The sequence below is a fragment of the Astatotilapia calliptera genome, chromosome 20 (assembly GCF_900246225.1).
Source record: "Astatotilapia calliptera chromosome 20, fAstCal1.2, whole genome shotgun sequence".
Taxonomy (NCBI): Eukaryota; Metazoa; Chordata; class Actinopteri; order Cichliformes; family Cichlidae; genus Astatotilapia; species Astatotilapia calliptera.
Genome location: NC_039321.1, coordinates 2251581 through 2270539, shown reverse-complemented (window position 1 = coordinate 2270539; position 18959 = coordinate 2251581). Strand labels below are relative to the sequence as shown.

Sequence of the window (18959 nt, the reverse complement as noted above, 5' to 3'; positions counted from 1 at the left end):
TAAAACGGCCGCCACCACAAATACAACCAGAGAGGAAGAAAAAAAACAATTTCAGGTACATTATATTTAAAATTAAGTGGCTACTGAACTTCACTGAGCTGAATAAGAGCATTTTGTTTTTACATTGATACAAAACTGTGCATCTCTTAATAAAGCATCCATAACAATCAATAACATTGAGAGTATTAACGTGAGGCTGATTATGTTCAGTTAGGCAGGGTTTTTCCAAGCATCCGAAAACTTTGTAATTATCTGCAACTGCATATGATTTTATTTAAAAACAAGTTAGGACCGTTTTCCGTTTAAACCTTTACTTTGAAACTCTGAATTACATTAAATTGCAGTTGTACTTGCATTAGGTTAAGCTCACTGGCTTATCCCGTGGAAACAGTTGTAGGATATGTTGACATTATGGGAAATGCAGTTTCAAGCAGCAGATTTTGGAAATGAACCTGTAACACAGGCCAACAGTCACCATGTCTCCGATTCTGCTGAATTCTTTTTGGCTATTTTTCTGAGTTTGATCCTAGTTTGAGGATGCTTTTGTAAAACACCCTGTGACACTTTGCCTCCTGGGCTCATTCTCACTGCTTATCAAACGAAGAAGCCACGGAGCTCCTCCCATTGCACCTTTTCACCAATAAGGTGTGAGAATGATGCCTCTTGCTGGGCAGTGAAGGCAGTTCAGTCTGCCGCCTCCTCCTTTTGCTCTTCTTCTCTCACAGGCCAGAACTTTAAGACTGAAAACCAAGAATCCAGTTTTTATTTATCCACACAGGAAAAAGTTCACCTGTGCAGCTGATTAAATTCCAGACACACTCCAACTGAAAGGGACAGCAAGGAGCGAAATTGAGGGAAAATATTTTGTACCTTTAGTTTCTAACTACTTTTTGTCATCATTATTTATTTATTACGAGTGGCTGCACTGCAGTATTCACACCTGGAGCTATAACTAATTATTCTCACTAAAGAACCACAGTTGGAGTTCAAGTCGCCCCCTCGTTTTCAACAAAGAAATCCAAACTGTGCTTTTGGTTTCTAAACATTTTCCACAAAACCACACTGGCATTTTTCTGTCACCACAAAAAGTGTATCTGTTACACGTCTGAGCAATAAAGCTCCAGAACCTTCATAAGAGACTGTAAATAAAAGATGGACAGCCACTGTGGCATCAGTGAGGGCAGGTCTGACGTGCTCACTGGCCACAGACGGGTCAAACCTGCTGTTTCACATTTAAACTAAGCTAGTGACCGACGCCGTAGACCAATGATTGCTAACGTGTGGGCTGCAGCGATAACAGCAACTCAGTTTTACTCAAGTATGTAAGTTAAATATTTATATAAATTTATATCCATTCATCCTCTTCTGCTTATTGTCAGGTTCACAGGCAGGTTGGAGTCTATCCCAGCTACCATTGAGCGAGAGGTGGTGGTTGGATTGTTATTACTGAGCTAAATTTGCTGCTCTTGTATTCAGTTGTGTCCCAGTGGCAGCTGGTCACACATTGGCCTCAACGCTTTATAGCAAACAACCTGCGTTGTGTTTTTTGAAGAAAAAACAAAACAAAAACTAAATTAATACTTTCTCTTGAATTTCAGAGGGAAGCTTTTAAGACTGGATGAGCCTCGTGGGACTTTGTTGCAGCTCTCTTGACTTTGGGGAAGAGCCATAAACTATTCATCTAACTAATCCAACACATTATACAACTGGAACTCTTTCATCTTTTATAGACGTGTCTACGATATTAGCTCTCATCTGTGCACCAATTCACCTCCAATTTCCTAATTCCAAAACAAACCAACTACTTGATCCTCGTCAGGAACAGGAACCATATTTTAGGTTAAAAACCTATAATACTCGGACTGTTTCTACTTCCTTTCTCAGCCTCAGCTGTACGGCCCTACGACCTACAGCTGCAGGGTTTAACTTGAAGCCACGTTAGCACCACAGGTCTGATTGGAAAGCAGATTTATTCTCTGGCAAACAGCTGGACAGACAGGGAGAACTCACATGTACAGTCAGCATGGAGACAAGTGGATGTAAACACAATACAGCTTTAACAAATGACAACATAACTGTATACCTAAAAAACTGAACCTGTTAGCCGGGGTTTCCCCTCTTAAAATTCTGGCCTATTATAAGAAACAAATACAGATAAAACCAGTAGAAGAAGCTGATGCTGACGGAGCAGACGGCAGTGTGAGCAGCGCCTGGTGAGCGGAGACACCCGGAAACAAAGAACCACATCTGGAGAGTTCCCACGCCTCCAGACTTTTTTACAGGATCAGATTCTGGGGATCATCACAATCGTCAGCGGTTCTTTGTTTGAGGGTTTCAGAAAAAAAAAAAAACTAACAAACAAGAAAGAAAATGGCAGCAGCGCTCGTTTTTCCGTCCGACTCGTCCACGCTCTGGGCCGTGTAAAGGCTAAAACAAGCGCTCCTTCTCGTTTCTCTGCCTATCTGAGCGGCGAGCTGCAAACACATGATGAGATCCGATTGGACAGGTGTTCCCTGACACGCCACTTCGTGGTCCTGTGTGAGAGGATTCGTGGTAGGCACCGGGTCCCAAAACGACTTTTAATAATTACAAACATCATCGTTGGCAGCGCGACGGCAGTCGTAACCACGGGTAACAGTCGGCGGCCGCTCCCGTGGTTATCAGAGACAAACGCGTTGGCAACATGAGCCCCGTTTCCCCTGGCTGACAAGCTGGAGAGACTGGAGGGGGCGGGGCTTCAGTGAAATGTGGTGGCAGCAGGCTGATGATGAAAAGTGTTTGAAGGAGGAGGGAGGGCAGGGGGTGGGGGCGACATGGATATTATTGGTCCTTCTTCTCTGATTCTGTCGCTTCCTCTTTAGTCTCCTCAGATGACTCCTCATACCTGAAGAAGAGAAGAAGGACGATGTTAGTGTGTTTCACGAATATGAAGCCAATGCTGCAGTTCCTCTAATGGCCTCTGGAGGCTCAAACACCCCGATTCAAACAGTTTGGATTCTCGTCAATCTCCACCTTAAAACAACTGAAAGGTGAGCGATCGCTTTTCTAATAACTCACCCATTTGGATTTTCTCGAGGCCTAAAGTTACGGGTGCAGCTGCTTTGCAGCGTTTGTAAAGATCGGTGGAACAAACAGTATCATCGTGTTTCATTTCTCGGTTAATTAGCAGCAACCTGTGTCTGTGCACTGCACCTGTCTGCTTTACCAGTGCTAATCAAGCTAACAACACCCCACCTTTGGATCAGCTGAATTTTTCCTCCTTCATGATTTTATTAATGCTATAAAAGGTGAATCTGATGGAGCGATGGTTTCATGTAAGCAGGTTAATGGGCTCATTAATGGGCTTTTTACCTGCCCAGGTGAGACAGAGAAGGGGACAGTAAAGATAGAGGGGCGGGGCTTCTACATCGAGGTGGGTTGTAATCTGCGGTGGCGCGGGGAGGAGCCTGTCGCCACAGAGACGGCATCCATGGAGCTAGCCAGGCTTGCGGGAGAGCCGCTGACGGTTGGAAAGGAAGTAAGTCTGGGAGAGGTGGGAAGAACTTCCTCTGAAGACTCATAGCTAACCACGGGGGGGGGGGGACACGGGGAGCAGAGGAAGGAAATGGAGACACAGAGGAGATAAAAGAAAAATACAGAGAAAGAAAAAGGAGATGATAAAAGTAGTGAGAAAGAAAGGAGGCAACGACAGAGTGTGGTAAATCATCTTAAACTCTAAAGGTCTAAGTTACTATAGAGCTCTACTGCCGTGACAAACGAGGAGGACGGAGGATAAAGACCGACCGGAAAGGTGGAAGAAGAGAGGTGGGAAAAAATGTAAGAGAAAGTACAAAACAGACATGGGAGCAGGGAGTGAAATGATGAGGTCGATGAGCAGGAGACCCTCAGTCTGCTGACAGAAGCACCTGAACATACAAAGGAGCCGTCATAGACTCTGCATTTAACATGGAAACTGCTGCTCGGAGAACCTCGGCGGTTCCTGCAGCGCAGACTAAACTCCAGACTGAGAGATCCTTTAAAAACTGAGGAGGTGCTCCTGTTTTTAAAACTCTATCATTAAATCAGGCCCCGAGGTTGTCTGTGCTGAAGTCAAGGTCCAAATCTTATTTATTCTTAAATGAAACAAAGAAATGTGGTTTAGCAGACGTGCACTTTGGTGCATTTAATAACAGAAATGCTTCAGTGTCATTGGTCGATAGATCACACTTTTAAATTTTACATTATACCCGAAGAAAAAAAGAAAAGAAAGAAATCTGTCCAATCACAGAGCTTCATTCTGGAATAAACAGCCAATAGGGTTTCAGCCCGCCAGGCATGAGATTCTGAACCTTTAATCCACTAAACAAAGAATCCTCATGAGTCTAATTTCAGTAATTACAAATAAATCTCTCAGCTCGTTAATTTTAGTGCAAACGTATGTTCAGACTTCAGAAACATGTTTTCCTGCTAAAACAAGCTCGGCCCTGCTGCCTCACCGTGGTTGGTCACCGTGGTTACTCACCTGAACATCTCTGTGAGCTCTCCTTTGAACAGCGCTATGATGACGGGGAAGCCGACGCAGGCGGGCACCAGGTACAGCAGGGCGGGCTGGACACACAGATTTAACAGCTTTTAACGTCCTCAATCATTAAAACTGAGACGGGCAACATCATCGGGTCTTTTTTAAGTAAATGATAACTGTAAATCCTAAATACAGCAGCACAGCATTTAATGGTGTCTTTCCCTTGTTTGGATGTTGGTCTGTAAATAAATAAACTGCACAACAACAAACAGCCGTGAGCGACGAGTAAATCCTTAAAGCTTTATTGGCTGCGGCTTCTTAAACACACCGTGTGCAAATTTAATACCTACAGCAGATTTTCCAGAAAATTAAAACTTCAGACTTTTCACTTAATAAGCTGCTCACAAAATCAGACTTCATGTTTGTCCCAGTTTTAATAAAGCCAACGTTTAGTCCGCTTCCAGGAAACAGACTCCACGTTAGACAAAGGACGGACGCTGAAGTTAAAGGTCCCGACCAGTGAGAACACAGAGTCACTGCAGCCATTTCATCAACCTCATGTTCTTGGCAACCAATTATCAGTTGTTTAAATAAGAGGAAAAAAAGAGAGCAGATTAGCTGACTGTAACTCTGGTCGGTATGACAGGATGTGGTTTTCATCGGCTTCACATGGGGAGCTTCAGGGTCCCAGAGGTGGTTTAAACTGGAAATTCGAAGCTTTACTGCACTGATGATAAAAGGAATAACGCAGGAACACAAAGGTCCCAACCCTTAAATCGGAGCCTCTCTCCTATTCAAAGCTCTCTGGAAATCTCCCCGACAACATTCAGCCTGGCTCAAGAGCAGTTCTGGACATTGAGTAGACTAAAGTCTGTATTCTGCTTGAATAAATTAGACTGAAAGGAACAACAGCAAACAGAACGCAGGAAGAACTCTGGGATACACAACGAATCGAATTTTAATCTCGATCACGAGTTAGACTAAATTATCAAACGATGCGGCGTTTGCTAACGTGAATCGTCCAACATGAACTCAAATGCCCGTAACTGCGAGTCCTCAAAATGAGCTGATGCAACTGGCTGCAAAGAGGCTGTTTTGAGAAGAGACTGAACAAAACAAAGTTGAGAAGAGTGATTGCGCTTTAAGCCTCGTACCTGTGCATGTTTGAAGGTGTGCATGACAAAGATGGTGAGGCCCAGTCCAAAGATGTAGGCCAGGAAGCTGGAGTAGAAATACGTCCTGCTGTTTTTATTCAAGCTGCAGGTAGAAGACGGTTTCACATGAAAGGGAATAAAGAACATTCATCTTGTTTAAATCCCACAAATGAGAGAAAACAAAGGAAACGAGGCAGCTGAGAGGAAAGAGGACCGAGTGTTACCTGACATCGAAGCGCAGCAGCAGAGCGATGAAGATACCCGGGATGACAATGTCTCCCAGTCCCAGCATGGCAAAGTTACTGGCCTCCAGACCTTTCTCCAACAAGTCCTGTGGAAACACCACTGCAGTGGAGCAAAGACGGGTGGGGGAGATCACAGCAGGACAGGAGGTCAGCTGGGTGAAGTCTATGAAGAGCAGGAGCTAAAACTGACTGACACGGTCATACACAGCACTTACATTTGATTGGTGCTTCAAATGACTTGGCAACAGTCACCATGACGTTGGTCCCAAACACCTGGAGACACACAGAATAAGGATGATGTACAGCTGTGTTCATGCTGGGTCATTGTTGGAACATCTGGATTGTGTCAAAGTGCTGAAACTGAACATCTGGACATGACAGAGCTGAGCTCGAATCTTCTGGAACGTTTCCGTACGACTACCTGAGCTGGACACGTGATCTACTCACCCAGAAGACGTCGTAGATGAACAGCCCCCCCAGCAGGATACAGCCGGTGCTGACGTTGTTCAGGTGGAGCAGCTCCACTCCGTTCAGGGCAAACGCCAGCCCGAACAGGTTATTGGCTATCCAGTGCTGTGATGTCACAATACACACGCACACGTGAGCACAAAATGACGCATCTGAGCGGCTGAGACGAACACATTTACACAAATCCTTTTGTTTTTGAATCCTTTATACAGATGTTGACCAGATGTTCTTTAGTCTCAGCTAAATAAACGAGTTTGGATTCAGAGGTTTTATCCTCATTATTCTTTAAATAATAATTACGGTAGAAGCCAAAAGTGAAGCTGACAGCAGGCTTCGATTGCATTACAGATTTCAGCTCTATGTCACAGCGTGGAACATCATTTCTGATGGAAATAATTAGAGCTTACATTTTATACCATCTGTCGGAAAAACAGGAAACATTTTAAAATCTGTCGATTTTCTTTGTTTCACACCAGAAGGAATCAAACATAAGCACTAAAAGCTATTTACTCAGTAAATAACTAATTTGGCATCTTGATGAAAAAACAATAATAACGTGCTTCACTGTTTTTACTGCTTTTATGTAAAAGAGTAAACTGAAAAATTCAAGAACAACAAAAACAAGATTTTAACACCATGAACATTAAATATCACTTTGATTATAAACTTGCACATGTTTGTGGATTAACCATTACTGTCATTTAGGGCTTCATAAATAATTCATTACCCCACAGATCTAAGCTCAGCCATGTCGGAGCTCACAGCTATGCTCAGCTCTGTGTGCTGCACGTGTCACTTTTACCTTTTTGAGCAGGTACCAGACTCCCACCACGCTGCTGATGAGCAGACACACCAGGTTCTTGGTGTCAAACTCATAATTGACTATTTCTGTAGAGACATGGAGAGACGCAGGTCAGACATGAATGTGAAAGACGTCAGGAGACCTAAATCGGGTTCAAAAGGCTGTTCAATAAACCACATTTATACAGAGATGCTTACAGCTCTGACAGATTCAACCTAATAAACTTTAACTGAGGCCGTTTGTCGCTTCCTCAGTAAACACGATTCAACGAGAAGATTTACTCTAAAACTTTACTCGTGCAGATGAACCTGTACAGCAACATTATCGTCCTGACAAAGAGAAACAACATTCACTGTTCTAAGGTTTTATACATCAAGACATAATAAACAGATCATGTGTTTCTTTACTGCTTCAAAGGGACCTCAGAGGGTAAGTGGCAGCCAGGCGCTGATAGTTAAATGCACTTCATTAAGTGATCATCAGCAACAAAGTCCATCATTCTAAAATTAAAAAATACTGACGGCTGCTAGTGCCATCTGTCAGCCTCCTCCTAACTCAGGGATGGGGAACTGCAGGCCTCGAGGGCCGGCGTCCTGCAGGTTTTAGACGTGTCAGCTGATGTAAATGGCTAAATGACCTCCTCAACATGTCCTGAAGTTCACCAGAGGCCTGGTAATGAACTGGTCATTTGATTCAGGTGTGCTGACCTGGGGTGATCTCTAAAACCTGCAGGACACCGGCCCTCGAGGCCTGCAGTTCGACAGCCCGTCCTAAATTCACCTTTGGTATCATTTTGAAACCTACGTACAGAGATTTTCAGACCTCTGAGGTCACTGAGATTCTAACTCATTCGAGATTAGTAGCTGCACCTTTGGTATGAATTTGAAAATACTGCGTTGCCTCATTCCTGAGTTATCGCATTCAAACTCGGGTCGTCACCTCGGCCCATCCACCCGTAAAAATACCCTTTTACAGGCGAGGAGGGCAACAATTATTCATCTGAAAACTTTCCATGTCAGACTCTACAGGCCCCAGTTAGCATGTTAAAGGTTAAAGTTCATGACAGCACAGTTAGAAAAAGAAAGCACAGCTTAGGTTAGGGAAGCTTCATCTGAAGGAACGATGACATAATCCACAGCAGCACACACATCTCACACCAACCGGCAGCACAGCAGCGATTTAATCATCGAGCCGAGCGTGAGGTCCTCTCTATACCAAAGTATTCTGGGGTCAAGCGTGAGGTCGTCTGTCTCATAGCTAATGCTTGAGCTAACATTTGGTCCAGAGGAGGATCCAAGCACAGCAGCAAATCTCCAACAGAATAAGAAAAGAATCACCGTGCAGCAGCGACCCAGTCAAAGTCCAGACCCGAGTCTGAATGAAACTCTGCAGCAGGACTTCAGAGAGCCACGCATTCACGAAACCCCACAAACCAAAGACTGGACTAAAATTCCTTCAAAGCGATATGCAAAACAATTCACTTCCTCTGGCATCTTTGCCGTGCAATACTTTAAGAATTAAATCGGAGCAATAAACAGTTTGAACACGTTTTGGGTTTTTTGTGTGAAACAAAAACATTTGCCTGCTCTTTTTAGGAATCTGGGTCTTTTAAACTGTATTTTTAAACGGTGTTTGTTCCCGTCGTTGGTGGAACGGGCAGCAAGTCTCACCTTCTTTGGACTCTCCGGAGCCCTGAGTGAAGAGCAGCTGGTACTGTTTGTTTGGGAAAGATGCTGGGAAGACTCTGGACATCAGAGGACTGAGAGACAGAACCAAGAACAGAGTCGAGTCACCTCCAACATCAGTTAAACCAAAGCGATTCACTCGCACACACATTCACGTTCTCTGACATACCTCATAGTGTGAGACAGAGCCAGGACGCCCAGGACGAAGAAGTAGACCGACAGCAGCAGGTTGATGTACTCTTGAGAGAATACCTGCGTCACAGCACACGTCCAGCATCAGAAACAAGCCTCATCTGACGAAATGCACCGTCGCAGCTCTCCCCGAGGTAAGAGACGCCGACTTACCTTGAAGAAGAGGTAGAGCCCAAATAGAGTGCAGCTGGCGATGATGGGGAACCTCGCTGCGTCCCGACTGGTGATGGTCTCGGGCATGTCGGCTGCATTCTGGGAGAAACGGAGCGGAGACAGAAATATGAGCAGGTAAGGTGAAGGTTCACCAGAAGACAGGGATGTGCACACCAATCCAAACACCAGGTGAGACCACACCAAGCTAAAGCTTCCCATCACAAATTTAACCTGAAAGAAGATGAACTAGTCTCCAGACAGAAACCAGTGAAGTTTTAAATGAAGATCATCAATTTTAAATTAGGGTTATATGGACCACAGTTTATGTGTTGTAATGTAACTGTTACTGTCAACGTTTAACGCCTAAACTAACCCAAATACCGGGATTAACCCTGAGGCCGTGTGAGGCCGTGTGAGGCCGTGTGAGGCCCTGTGAGGCCGTGTGAGGCCGTGTGAGGCCGTGTGAGGCCCTGTGAGGCCGTGTGAGGCCGTGTGAGGCCCTGTGAGGCCCTGTGAGGCTCTGTGAGGCCCTGTGAGGCTCTGTGAGGCCCTGTGAGGCCCTGTGAGGCTCTGTGAGGCCCTGTGAGGCTCTGTGAGGCCCTGTGAGGCCCTGTGAGGCTCTGTGAGGCCCTGTGAGGCTCTGTGAGGCTCTGTGAGGCCCTGTGAGGCTCTGTGCCAACACTGCAATAAGCAGTTGCTTCACTCTGCAACCACAAACTAATCTGAGGCGCCGCCTGCTGCTCGTGAAATGAGGCAACACAGGCACCACAAACCTGCCTGCACAGCTGTCATGCTGGGGGTCAAATACTCAGTTTTGCTTAGAAAGCCTGAAGTAACTGCAGCTGTAATCAGAGCTGAGCCAATCTCTAAATACTAGAATAACGTGCTGCGGTGCGTCCTCCTCTGTGGAGGTGACAGTGGAGCATCGCTGAAGAAAGAAAGGAGAAACTGTCCAACAAGTGCTCACCGGGACTGATGGCAGGCACACGGGCACAAATCAGGTAAATATTAAATATTAGTGTGTTTTTCACGTCATGCTACAAACTGATACGAGTTTAACCTTCAGTGACAGCCTGAGTTAGACCCACAGACGAACACTGAACACTATGCCTCTGTGATAAAATCTGATTCTTATCGAGGCGTCGCTCGTGTGGATATTCATCATTTAGCAACAAAGCTTCTGAAAGCTGGGACTTCCTGGTGGTATAAAAGGCTTTGGAGGATACAGCCATCACACCAGCGTGGGTTTGAGCGCTGCAATAATTACACAATGGCAGAAATGTGCGTTTCCACAGACATGCCAGAGGGCACCTCCCTGTCTCTACCGAGGCCTGTCCTCCTCCCGATCAGGCCGTCCTTCCACACTCGGGTCGGATCACAGAAAAGAAGAGCTACTGTAGACTGACAGAAGCCCTGAGAGAGAAGCCTGAGAGTCACCTCCATCTATATTCTCCTCCATCTACTCACCCGAGACAGAAACTGGGACAGAGGAGGATGTAGAGGGATAAGGAGAGGAATCCTACACAAACCAATGCTTTATAATCCAAAGCTCAAGTTTACAGTAAATGCAGGATTAATATTACAAACATTTTCTAAATGGTAACATCCTGTCTTTCCTGAAACTAAAGATGTTTTTAAAGCAACATGAGCTTCTATAGAAACCAGTAAATCTGCAGGTGACTGAGTTACTAGGGGTGCAACGATACACAAAATTCCCGGTTCGGTTCGGTTCGATACTTTGGTGTCACGGTTCGATATTTTTTCGATACAAAAAAAATGTTCATGCCTTTTTAATTTGTCATTTATTAAAATTATAAATATATATTTTAACTCAAAAGTACAGTTTTTAAATTTAACCCTAACCCTTGTGCGTGTTTTTTATTTTGACAGCGAATGCGCACCTGCGGACCACTTATGTGCAGCCCTGGTTATTTAGCTCGTCATATTGCAGCCACAGAAATTATTTTGTCCATGAAACCATAAAGCTGCACTTTCTTTTTGCCTTATAGTCTGATTTGTCATAACTTCTCCTGCTGCTTTTACACGCGCACTCACATAAGCTCAGCGATTCTCTGCGCGATCAACCTCTCACATGTTTAAGCTTGCTGCAGGAGATTTCACTTGTCATGTTTGCATAGTAAGCTAACGATTAATAAGACGATGTCAGAGGAATTGGTGCGCAAATTATCATCACTCACAGATCAGTGCTGTCGCTCTCTATACACAGTTCGCACGATTGCAAAGTGAAAGCAAAAAAACAAGCGCAAATTCAAACGCGATTTTAATATGTCACATATTGACAGTGGCTCACCGATGCCAATGACATAATTACCCAGCTACATTTCTGAAAGAATGCAAAAGCATTGACATATATTTTTCCTTCCTACAATAGCCCGACGGGCAGGGAAGAGATAGATTTTGGTACCCCGACTGAAAAAAAATCGCTAGCTCCAGGACGTCGGGCTAGCGATATTGCGAGCCCTGTATCTGATTGAGGAATCACTCATCTTTGGAAAAGAGAGTTTATTACAGAGAAATGTCTCTTTCCAAAATAAAAGCTATACTATCCGCTTCTTCTGGGCTATATTCTCAGCAGCATAAGGAGAATCATGTGCTAACAGCTGTCTAAATGACTCGGCTAAAGTTAGTAGCATGCTTGTTGTTTTTGTCTTTGCACTAGGATGATGTCGGCGTAAATGTGCAGTCATATTCGTTGTGTTCCCACTAGTGCTTTCAGGTTAATCTCGTTGAAATGACCTTAACGCCACAACACGGCAAATCTCCGTTAACGAGCTACCGCCGATCGCTCCGTGCATGGGGCTAGACGGCCAACATGTTAACGAGCTAACTGCGCTAACACACTAGTTCACACCAATGTAATTGAGCATTGCGTGGCACATCCAACATACTGTTTTACTTTAGTCCATGACTCGCTTACCTTCAGGGTCATACGTCACATGAAAACCAAAATAATTCCAAACGCCAGATCTGAATGAGGGTGGGGGAGGTCCATGTTGTAAGGAGAGCTTAACTTCTGTCTCGCTAGCTTGCCCTGCGCTCTTCCTTCTGACGATGCTGTCTGTGTTGAGCGCTCAGTGAATCTGCGCTCGACAGTGCAGCCTAGGCGGAGTAGTCGAACGCAGATTCACTGAGCGCTCAACACAGACAGCATCGTCAGAAGGAAAGTTGATAAAATAAATTACAAATTTTGTATTGTTCGATACATATGCGTACCGAACCGAAAGCACTGTATCGAACGGTTCAATATCGATATGAATATCGTTGCACCCCTATGAGTTACATGTACCACAAACACACAGCTGTTAGCAAACAGGCTGAAGTAACACAGTGTTAGTGCGAGTTAGACGCTGCTAAGATCTACATGAGGACGAGGTTAGTCGCAGGAACATTCCTGCACAGTTAATATATTCTAAAAATAAACCTCAGTACTGTGAGGTTGTGCGTTTTATGTACCAGTGTTTGGGCTCCACTGAGTCCAGTCATTTTTACTCCCTTTCAGAAGTATTTTCTACTTTAAGCCGTTATTCTATTTGCAGGCTGTGTTTGTGGTTTTGGCTTCTTTAACGAGTCCTCTGTGCATGAAACTGGTTCCTGGCATTGCTGTAGGACTTCCTGCCAACATCCCCCCCAGTCTGTGTTATGTGCTGCTTTGAATTTGTTTTTGTTAAAGTCTGGCTTACAATTTGCATGAACCTGAACCAGACTAAGTGATCAGTGCAGTCGGGACACAGGTGAAGCTTCAGTGGAACTTTGCATGTAATCCAGACGCCGCGGTCTGTGTGCGACTGCCGAACCAAAGAGGCCGTTTAAAGTAATCAAGTTCACGTAGCGTTATCAATTCCTTACGTCACCCATGAAATGCCGTGCTGATGGTTTGAGGACAGTTTAATGCGGCCATCAAAATGCACATTACTCTGTTAAATTTCATATTTTCTTTTACTCAACCTTCATATTTAGACACGTCATTTCCCCCATTCTGATAAATTCCTTTCTGCACAAATTTTCCTGAAGTAGTTTTAGACAATTTCCTGGGAAATCCTGCAGCAGAATCTTGAACCTGTTTCAAAAACGTGTTTATACTTTTGGCACCGCGTTTCATTTTCTCTAACGCCTACAGAGCGTGTGAGCAGCTAGCTGTACCCACTAAGACACAATAAAGTTGAATATATCAGGCAGGAATAAGCTGGGATTATCAGCCACAGCAGATGATCTTTTTTTAACTTATCAGTGCAGAAAAACAGAAATCTAAATCTGATTGGTTCTTGACCCTCTTCTTCTCCATTGCAGGCGTTCCTTTTATTTCACATGTCTGTTTGCTTTTGGACAGCACACACACTGAAACAAGCGTGAGCTGATGAGCAGTTTGTTGTTCCGGCTCCACCCAACACCTCTGCGTTCATGCAATCCCTGCTGTGTCAGTGCTGGAAACCAACAGTGTCTGGGTGTATTGGTGCACACAGCGGCTCTCATACTCACTCTGAACCCAGAATCGTAATCATTTTCTCCGAGCTCCTACAGATAGACAGACAAACAGAATGGGTGGACAGACAGATGTGCACACAGACAGACAGGGAGAGAGAGGATCAGATCGGCAATCAGGAGCAGGGCTGGAAGCAGGGCCCAAAATTAAAGCAAGCAAACAGGTGTCCAATGCAGGAAACAGATCATCATTGCTGGAATTACACAGGGCAACAGCTTCAGTGAATAAAAGCTTTGATGTATCTGAACTCATGTTCATATTATAGGATGGCTGACAGAGGAGAAACAGCGAGAAAGAGGAAGAACGGAGGAAGAGAGGAAGGATGCCATGGACGCCGATTTTAAACTGAACATCACCCGAGGCTCAGGCAGAGACTTTCTGTCAGATTTACCAACGCCAGCACAAAACCGCGTTTAAACCCCCCCACACATCTTTGCTACAGAGGTACGACCCGAGTCGTCACCCAGAGGGTTTACAGCCCAGCTCCAGGTATTTCTCATCTCCAGTGTTGCTATCCCAATGTCACAGGGCAGAGCGTGTAATGCTGAGGAGAAGGAAACACTGAGGAGCCACAGAAAGAGCCATACAAGTCACAGATGTATTAAAATGAGACAAGTATCCCCGTACAGTGAGCAGAGCGCTGTGTGGAGGGTTATAGTCAAACTTCTGCAGAGTTCACACATCATCAAGAAAACCTCCATTGGTAAGTGCGCACACACAGAGCTCTGCAACATCACAAATCCCTGTCATGTGTTTTGCAATAACTGTTAAAGGCTCCATCCCATAACACGGTGAAATATTTGAATTAATTATTCAATACTGTATTTCAATTTTCTAGGATCATTTAATGCCAAATACAGATAGCATTGTATCTCTGTAATGCTTTAATAAACAACACATTTGAATGAAGTCAACACAGTCAGGCTGATTTTCATACCTTGTTTTTTCCGTTTCCAACTAAATGTGAACAAAGACCCCGTTTGTAGATTTAAATTATTTTGTGAAGAACTATAAAATATTTAAATTCTCAGCATTACTGAAAATTCTCCCAATGAGGTGCTTTATTTACGCAGTAATTACAAATTACAATCAAAACAAAGCCTATAATGTTAAAAACCCACATATTTCAAACTATTTTCCATCTTCCTCACAACGGTGGGAAGAAACTGAGCATATGGAGAATTAGCAAACTGACAATTTCACAGTAGTATGTATAAATGTAGGGTTGGGGTCAAAATGACCCACTGGAAAATTAATCCACAACTAAAAATAGTCCCCCGAAAGAAGACTGCCTGCTGTTTTCAACATCTAACCAGCTGACGTTTTAATGGTTACTTTGTTCTTTAAATTTCCAAACTGAACATAAAATTAAATATTTAGTTTTGAAATTTCATGTCAAATTATCATTTCAACTTTGTAATGATAAATGTATTTTACTAACTTAAACATATATTTTATCTCTAAACATTTAATACTTTTCTCTCTTTATCATTATTATCACTCCTGCTATTTTCTTAATATAATTGCACACTTTCTATTTGCTCATGTAAAGCTGAGGAGCCAAAGAATGTCATTATGGGTAAACGTGGCTACACGGTTTATCTGCACATGACAATAAAACTTGACACTCTCATACTTGCTGTGTAATAGTTTCATGTAAGAAAAGACAGAAACTGCGTCCTTTCGAAAAATTATTTCCATTCTGTGAACATTGTGATCTCGATCCATCTCATTCCCACCGAGTACGATCCTGTTTTGTGAAACACCTGCCTCAGGCCACCGAGCCCATTCTCTCCTTCCTCGCGAGATTTCATTCGCTTCCTGTTTTTGCAAATGTGTTAAGCAGCCGCTGATATTAAAGAGACCAAAGGAACACCCGTGGTTATGATTTCAGTCTAGTTACTGCTGTTTACGTCTCATTTCAGTTAATGTCGCAATTCCCCCTGCGTGACACGTCCGCCTCGGTTTGTGGATGCGTTACATGCGAGTGACAGGACCCGCTGTGACTCAGTGAGATAAAACAGAGTCTACGTTAACTACAACCATCAGTGAAGGCAAACGTCAAAAACCAAAGAAACGAGCGACAGAAAATGAGAAACATGACAGACAGCAGCGTGAAGCGTTCAGTCTAAAGTCATTTCTGAGAGACAGGTGAAGCTTTCTGGCATTACAATAACTGAGCAGCTCATGTCAAACTGAAATTCATCAAAAGTGGTTTTAGTCTTGTGCTGTAACCAGGGGAAAGGTACATTTGTCCCTAATGTGACAAGAATCCATCTAGTTTCTGTTTTGTCTTTAGCCAATTAAAACATCTTGAGGGGAACTGAATATTTCTCTCTGCTCGGAAACCCGTTTTTATGCCTTCTGTATACAAACAGAAGAAAACATCTAAAGTCATTCTCTTCTGTCTCATTGTCATGTGTAAATCTGAAAATTTAAATACCTATAGTGCCAAAAACATTGGGCGGGTGTGCCACTGCAGAGCACTGATGCACTCTGCTTACTGTTGTTCAGCATCTAAGTACTCTTTTAAAGAATCCCCACAAGAGCGTCATCAAAACTTTTTTCTGGAAAAATCAGAAACAGGTGTGTCCCAGAGCACACGGAAAACACCTGACAGCTCCGGCCTACATGCTGTCAAAGTTTAATCTAGTCTTAAAGTTTCTGAATGTGTCTGATCTCTCGACGCTTCTCACGGTTGCAGATCAGGTTCTGGGTCAAACTGATATTGCTCCTTCACTTGGACCGTCACACAGATATCACCCACTCTGAGAATTCAGTCTAGACATTACTCTGTTTCATGACCCGACTTTTCCCTCTTAAATCCGAACTTTGTGCATCAGAGCATGGGGAATTTTCCCCGTTTCACCAGATCCTACACTTGCTGCAGGACAGGTAGTTTTAACATGCATCCCCAGACAGTGCGCCCATAAAGGCAGAGCACCGTTAGAGCAGGGTGTGTCTCTGCTGGTGATACCTGAAACAGCAGCCGGTTTCATTTCACAGCTGTTATTAGCAGCTTCCGTTATGCAGATTAACGTGATTTTCTGCCAGCTGTGTTGCGTCCTCAGTCACTAATAAAAACCTCCATCACCTCCACCCGGCCGTTCAAAGGATGTGGGAGGTTTTTTCTACTTTAAGCTAACTGCGCATGTCTGCAAAAACCCCAAAACGAGAACAAACAGAAACAGTACACGTCTCTCTCCATCACCTGGTGATGCGTTCACGACCACGAGGCTAGCTTGGCGTTTTCTGACAGTCGGTTTAACCTCGTATTCATGTCACGACTCCGTTCAGCACAGTCTGTTTTCGGCTCACTGTACAACTTTTACTACAACTTTAAGTTACTACTCCCCACCCGGATGGCAGCGGTCCCTGTTACTCAGCCAGGTAAAAGTCCGTTAGGAAAAATGTAAATAAACATCTGTGCACACATCCTTTCATCACACGCCAAACAAGCACAAGTTGAGAAAAAAAAAACAGTTTAAACAGACACACACCAGAGGACCCGACACCCACTACGCAGCGTTATGAGTGCAACAAGTGCAGATAACGACTTTAAAAGCCTAATTAGCATCTGGAAATAACCGGTAAAATCAAACAGCTGGATCTTTAAACCTTCACTCGGAGTCTGGACGCGTATTTCCCAACTTTATCGATAATTTCAGCACATCATTCTTCAATTAACTCTATCGCGACTCCCACTTCTGTATTTGTTTTGGAAAAATATTATTTTTAGCGTCCTGGTGAGCCGCTAGTTAGCCAGCCGTTAGCTGTAGCAGCTAGCCGCTGAAGGCTAACGAGAGGCGGGCTGAAGTCAAACCCAAACGCCGGGGTCCACTAACAGTTACCTTGGATTTTGAGCAGGTGACGGACCGCAGGGCTCCGAAGAAGATGGGCAGGAGCGCCATGAAGACCAGGCTGCCGTACGCCAGAGCCGTGCCCTCCGGGGTGGCCACGAATTTGGCCGTGGCGTTGAGCGCCTCGGTCCCGTTGGAGTCCGTGGCGTTCAGGGCGTCCAGGACGGCCGATGCGGCGGCCTCCGAAGCAGAGGCCGGGATTTGCTCAGCCTCAGACATTGTTCTTCACACACAGAGAGGCTTCGGGGTCTGATGAGGCTGTGGCGTTAACTGACAGGCGGATAGAAGTGGAAGCTGAAGCGGGGAGTCTGTCATTCATCTACCGCTGTGCTGCTGGAGTCCTGATAAGGCCACGTTTCCTAAAGCAGTGAGCGGAGAGCAGGCAGGAAGAGGAGGGCTCAACCCGCTGCTGTTTCCGGGGACACTGACAAGGCGTGCACGGCAAAAGAGGAGGTACCACGGGAGTAAAAAAGCAGGTAGTCACCATCTCTTTGTTCTGCTTTCAAAGCTATCAGACTCATATATTATCTATGTATACATAGATAATATATGCATATTCTGAGAAGCCACTAGATACAAACAGCAAGAAAACATAAATGAATACATTGCACACAAATAGCAGGCTATCTATATTAATGCAACTGAATTGTAAAACAACGACAACAACCCCCCAAAAAAGTTTTTAAAAAGCGCGAGCAATGGGATTTTTTTTTACAGTAATAATGAAAGTTTGTGATGCATGAAGTGTGTTGTGCTTGCAGAATGACGACACGCACAAGCACCAGATGCTTATTTTTACTGTTCCCTCATTCACAAAGAGTCGTGGCAAGGAAATGATCAGTGGGTGGATCGATTCAAATATCAGCGGTAACCTTAACAACGCTGGGATCGATCACCTAAGTCCACTAAGTCGCTCCCGTATCAGAGAGGAGACAGGTCTGTGCAAACACCGCTCCTCTGCTGCAGGAACACTTTGCTCCGCCACCTCTTTCCTCCTGTGCTGTTCAGTAGTTCCACAGTCACGTGACTCAGTGGGCCAACATCAAGCAGGGCTGGCTCAGTGGTTGAGAAGGGGCGGAGCAAAGTGTGACAGCATGAGAGGTGTTTACATGCTTCCTTTCTGATGACCGAGAGCAAAGTATTGAACTTACAGCAGAGAAGCAAAGTCCAGCATTGATCCTGTAATAATATCAATATCCAACTACCAGCCTCTGTATATTTTATATATTTTATTTTAAACTCTAATTTGTAAAATATGTATACACACACACACACACACACACACACACGTAGATATACATATTTAGTATACACATTCAGTAATGTGCATACACTCTTATATCGTACATATATTTATTCATATAATTCTCAGATTTAGCCATTCCTATATTTTGCTTG

General features: G+C 44.2%; 1 protein-coding gene across 3 annotated transcripts; it reads right to left on the bottom strand.

The window, feature by feature from the left end:
- Positions 1 to 1951: 1951 nt before the first annotated feature.
- hm13 (histocompatibility (minor) 13) lies at positions 1952 to 17965 on the bottom strand. 3 transcript variants are annotated; one of them, XM_026154785.1, is made up of 12 exons: positions 17553 to 17956; positions 13698 to 13733; positions 9201 to 9299; positions 9025 to 9107; positions 8841 to 8929; positions 7171 to 7256; positions 6348 to 6473; positions 6116 to 6173; positions 5880 to 6000; positions 5656 to 5758; positions 4502 to 4587; positions 1952 to 2884 (listed from the first exon to the last, which is right to left on the bottom strand). In XM_026154785.1, the coding sequence occupies exons 1-12, from the start codon at positions 17778 to 17780 to the stop codon at positions 2821 to 2823; spliced, it is 1179 nt and encodes a 392-aa protein (XP_026010570.1). In that variant the 5' UTR covers positions 17781 to 17956; the 3' UTR covers positions 1952 to 2820. The 3 variants fall into 3 exon arrangements, with proteins under 3 accessions (XP_026010570.1, XP_026010571.1, XP_026010572.1); XM_026154786.1 differs by lacking the exon at positions 13698 to 13733; XM_026154787.1 differs by lacking the exons at positions 1952 to 2884; positions 13698 to 13733 and adding an exon at positions 3288 to 3562 and having other exon boundaries at positions 17553 to 17965.
- Positions 17966 to 18959: the final 994 nt, after the last annotated feature.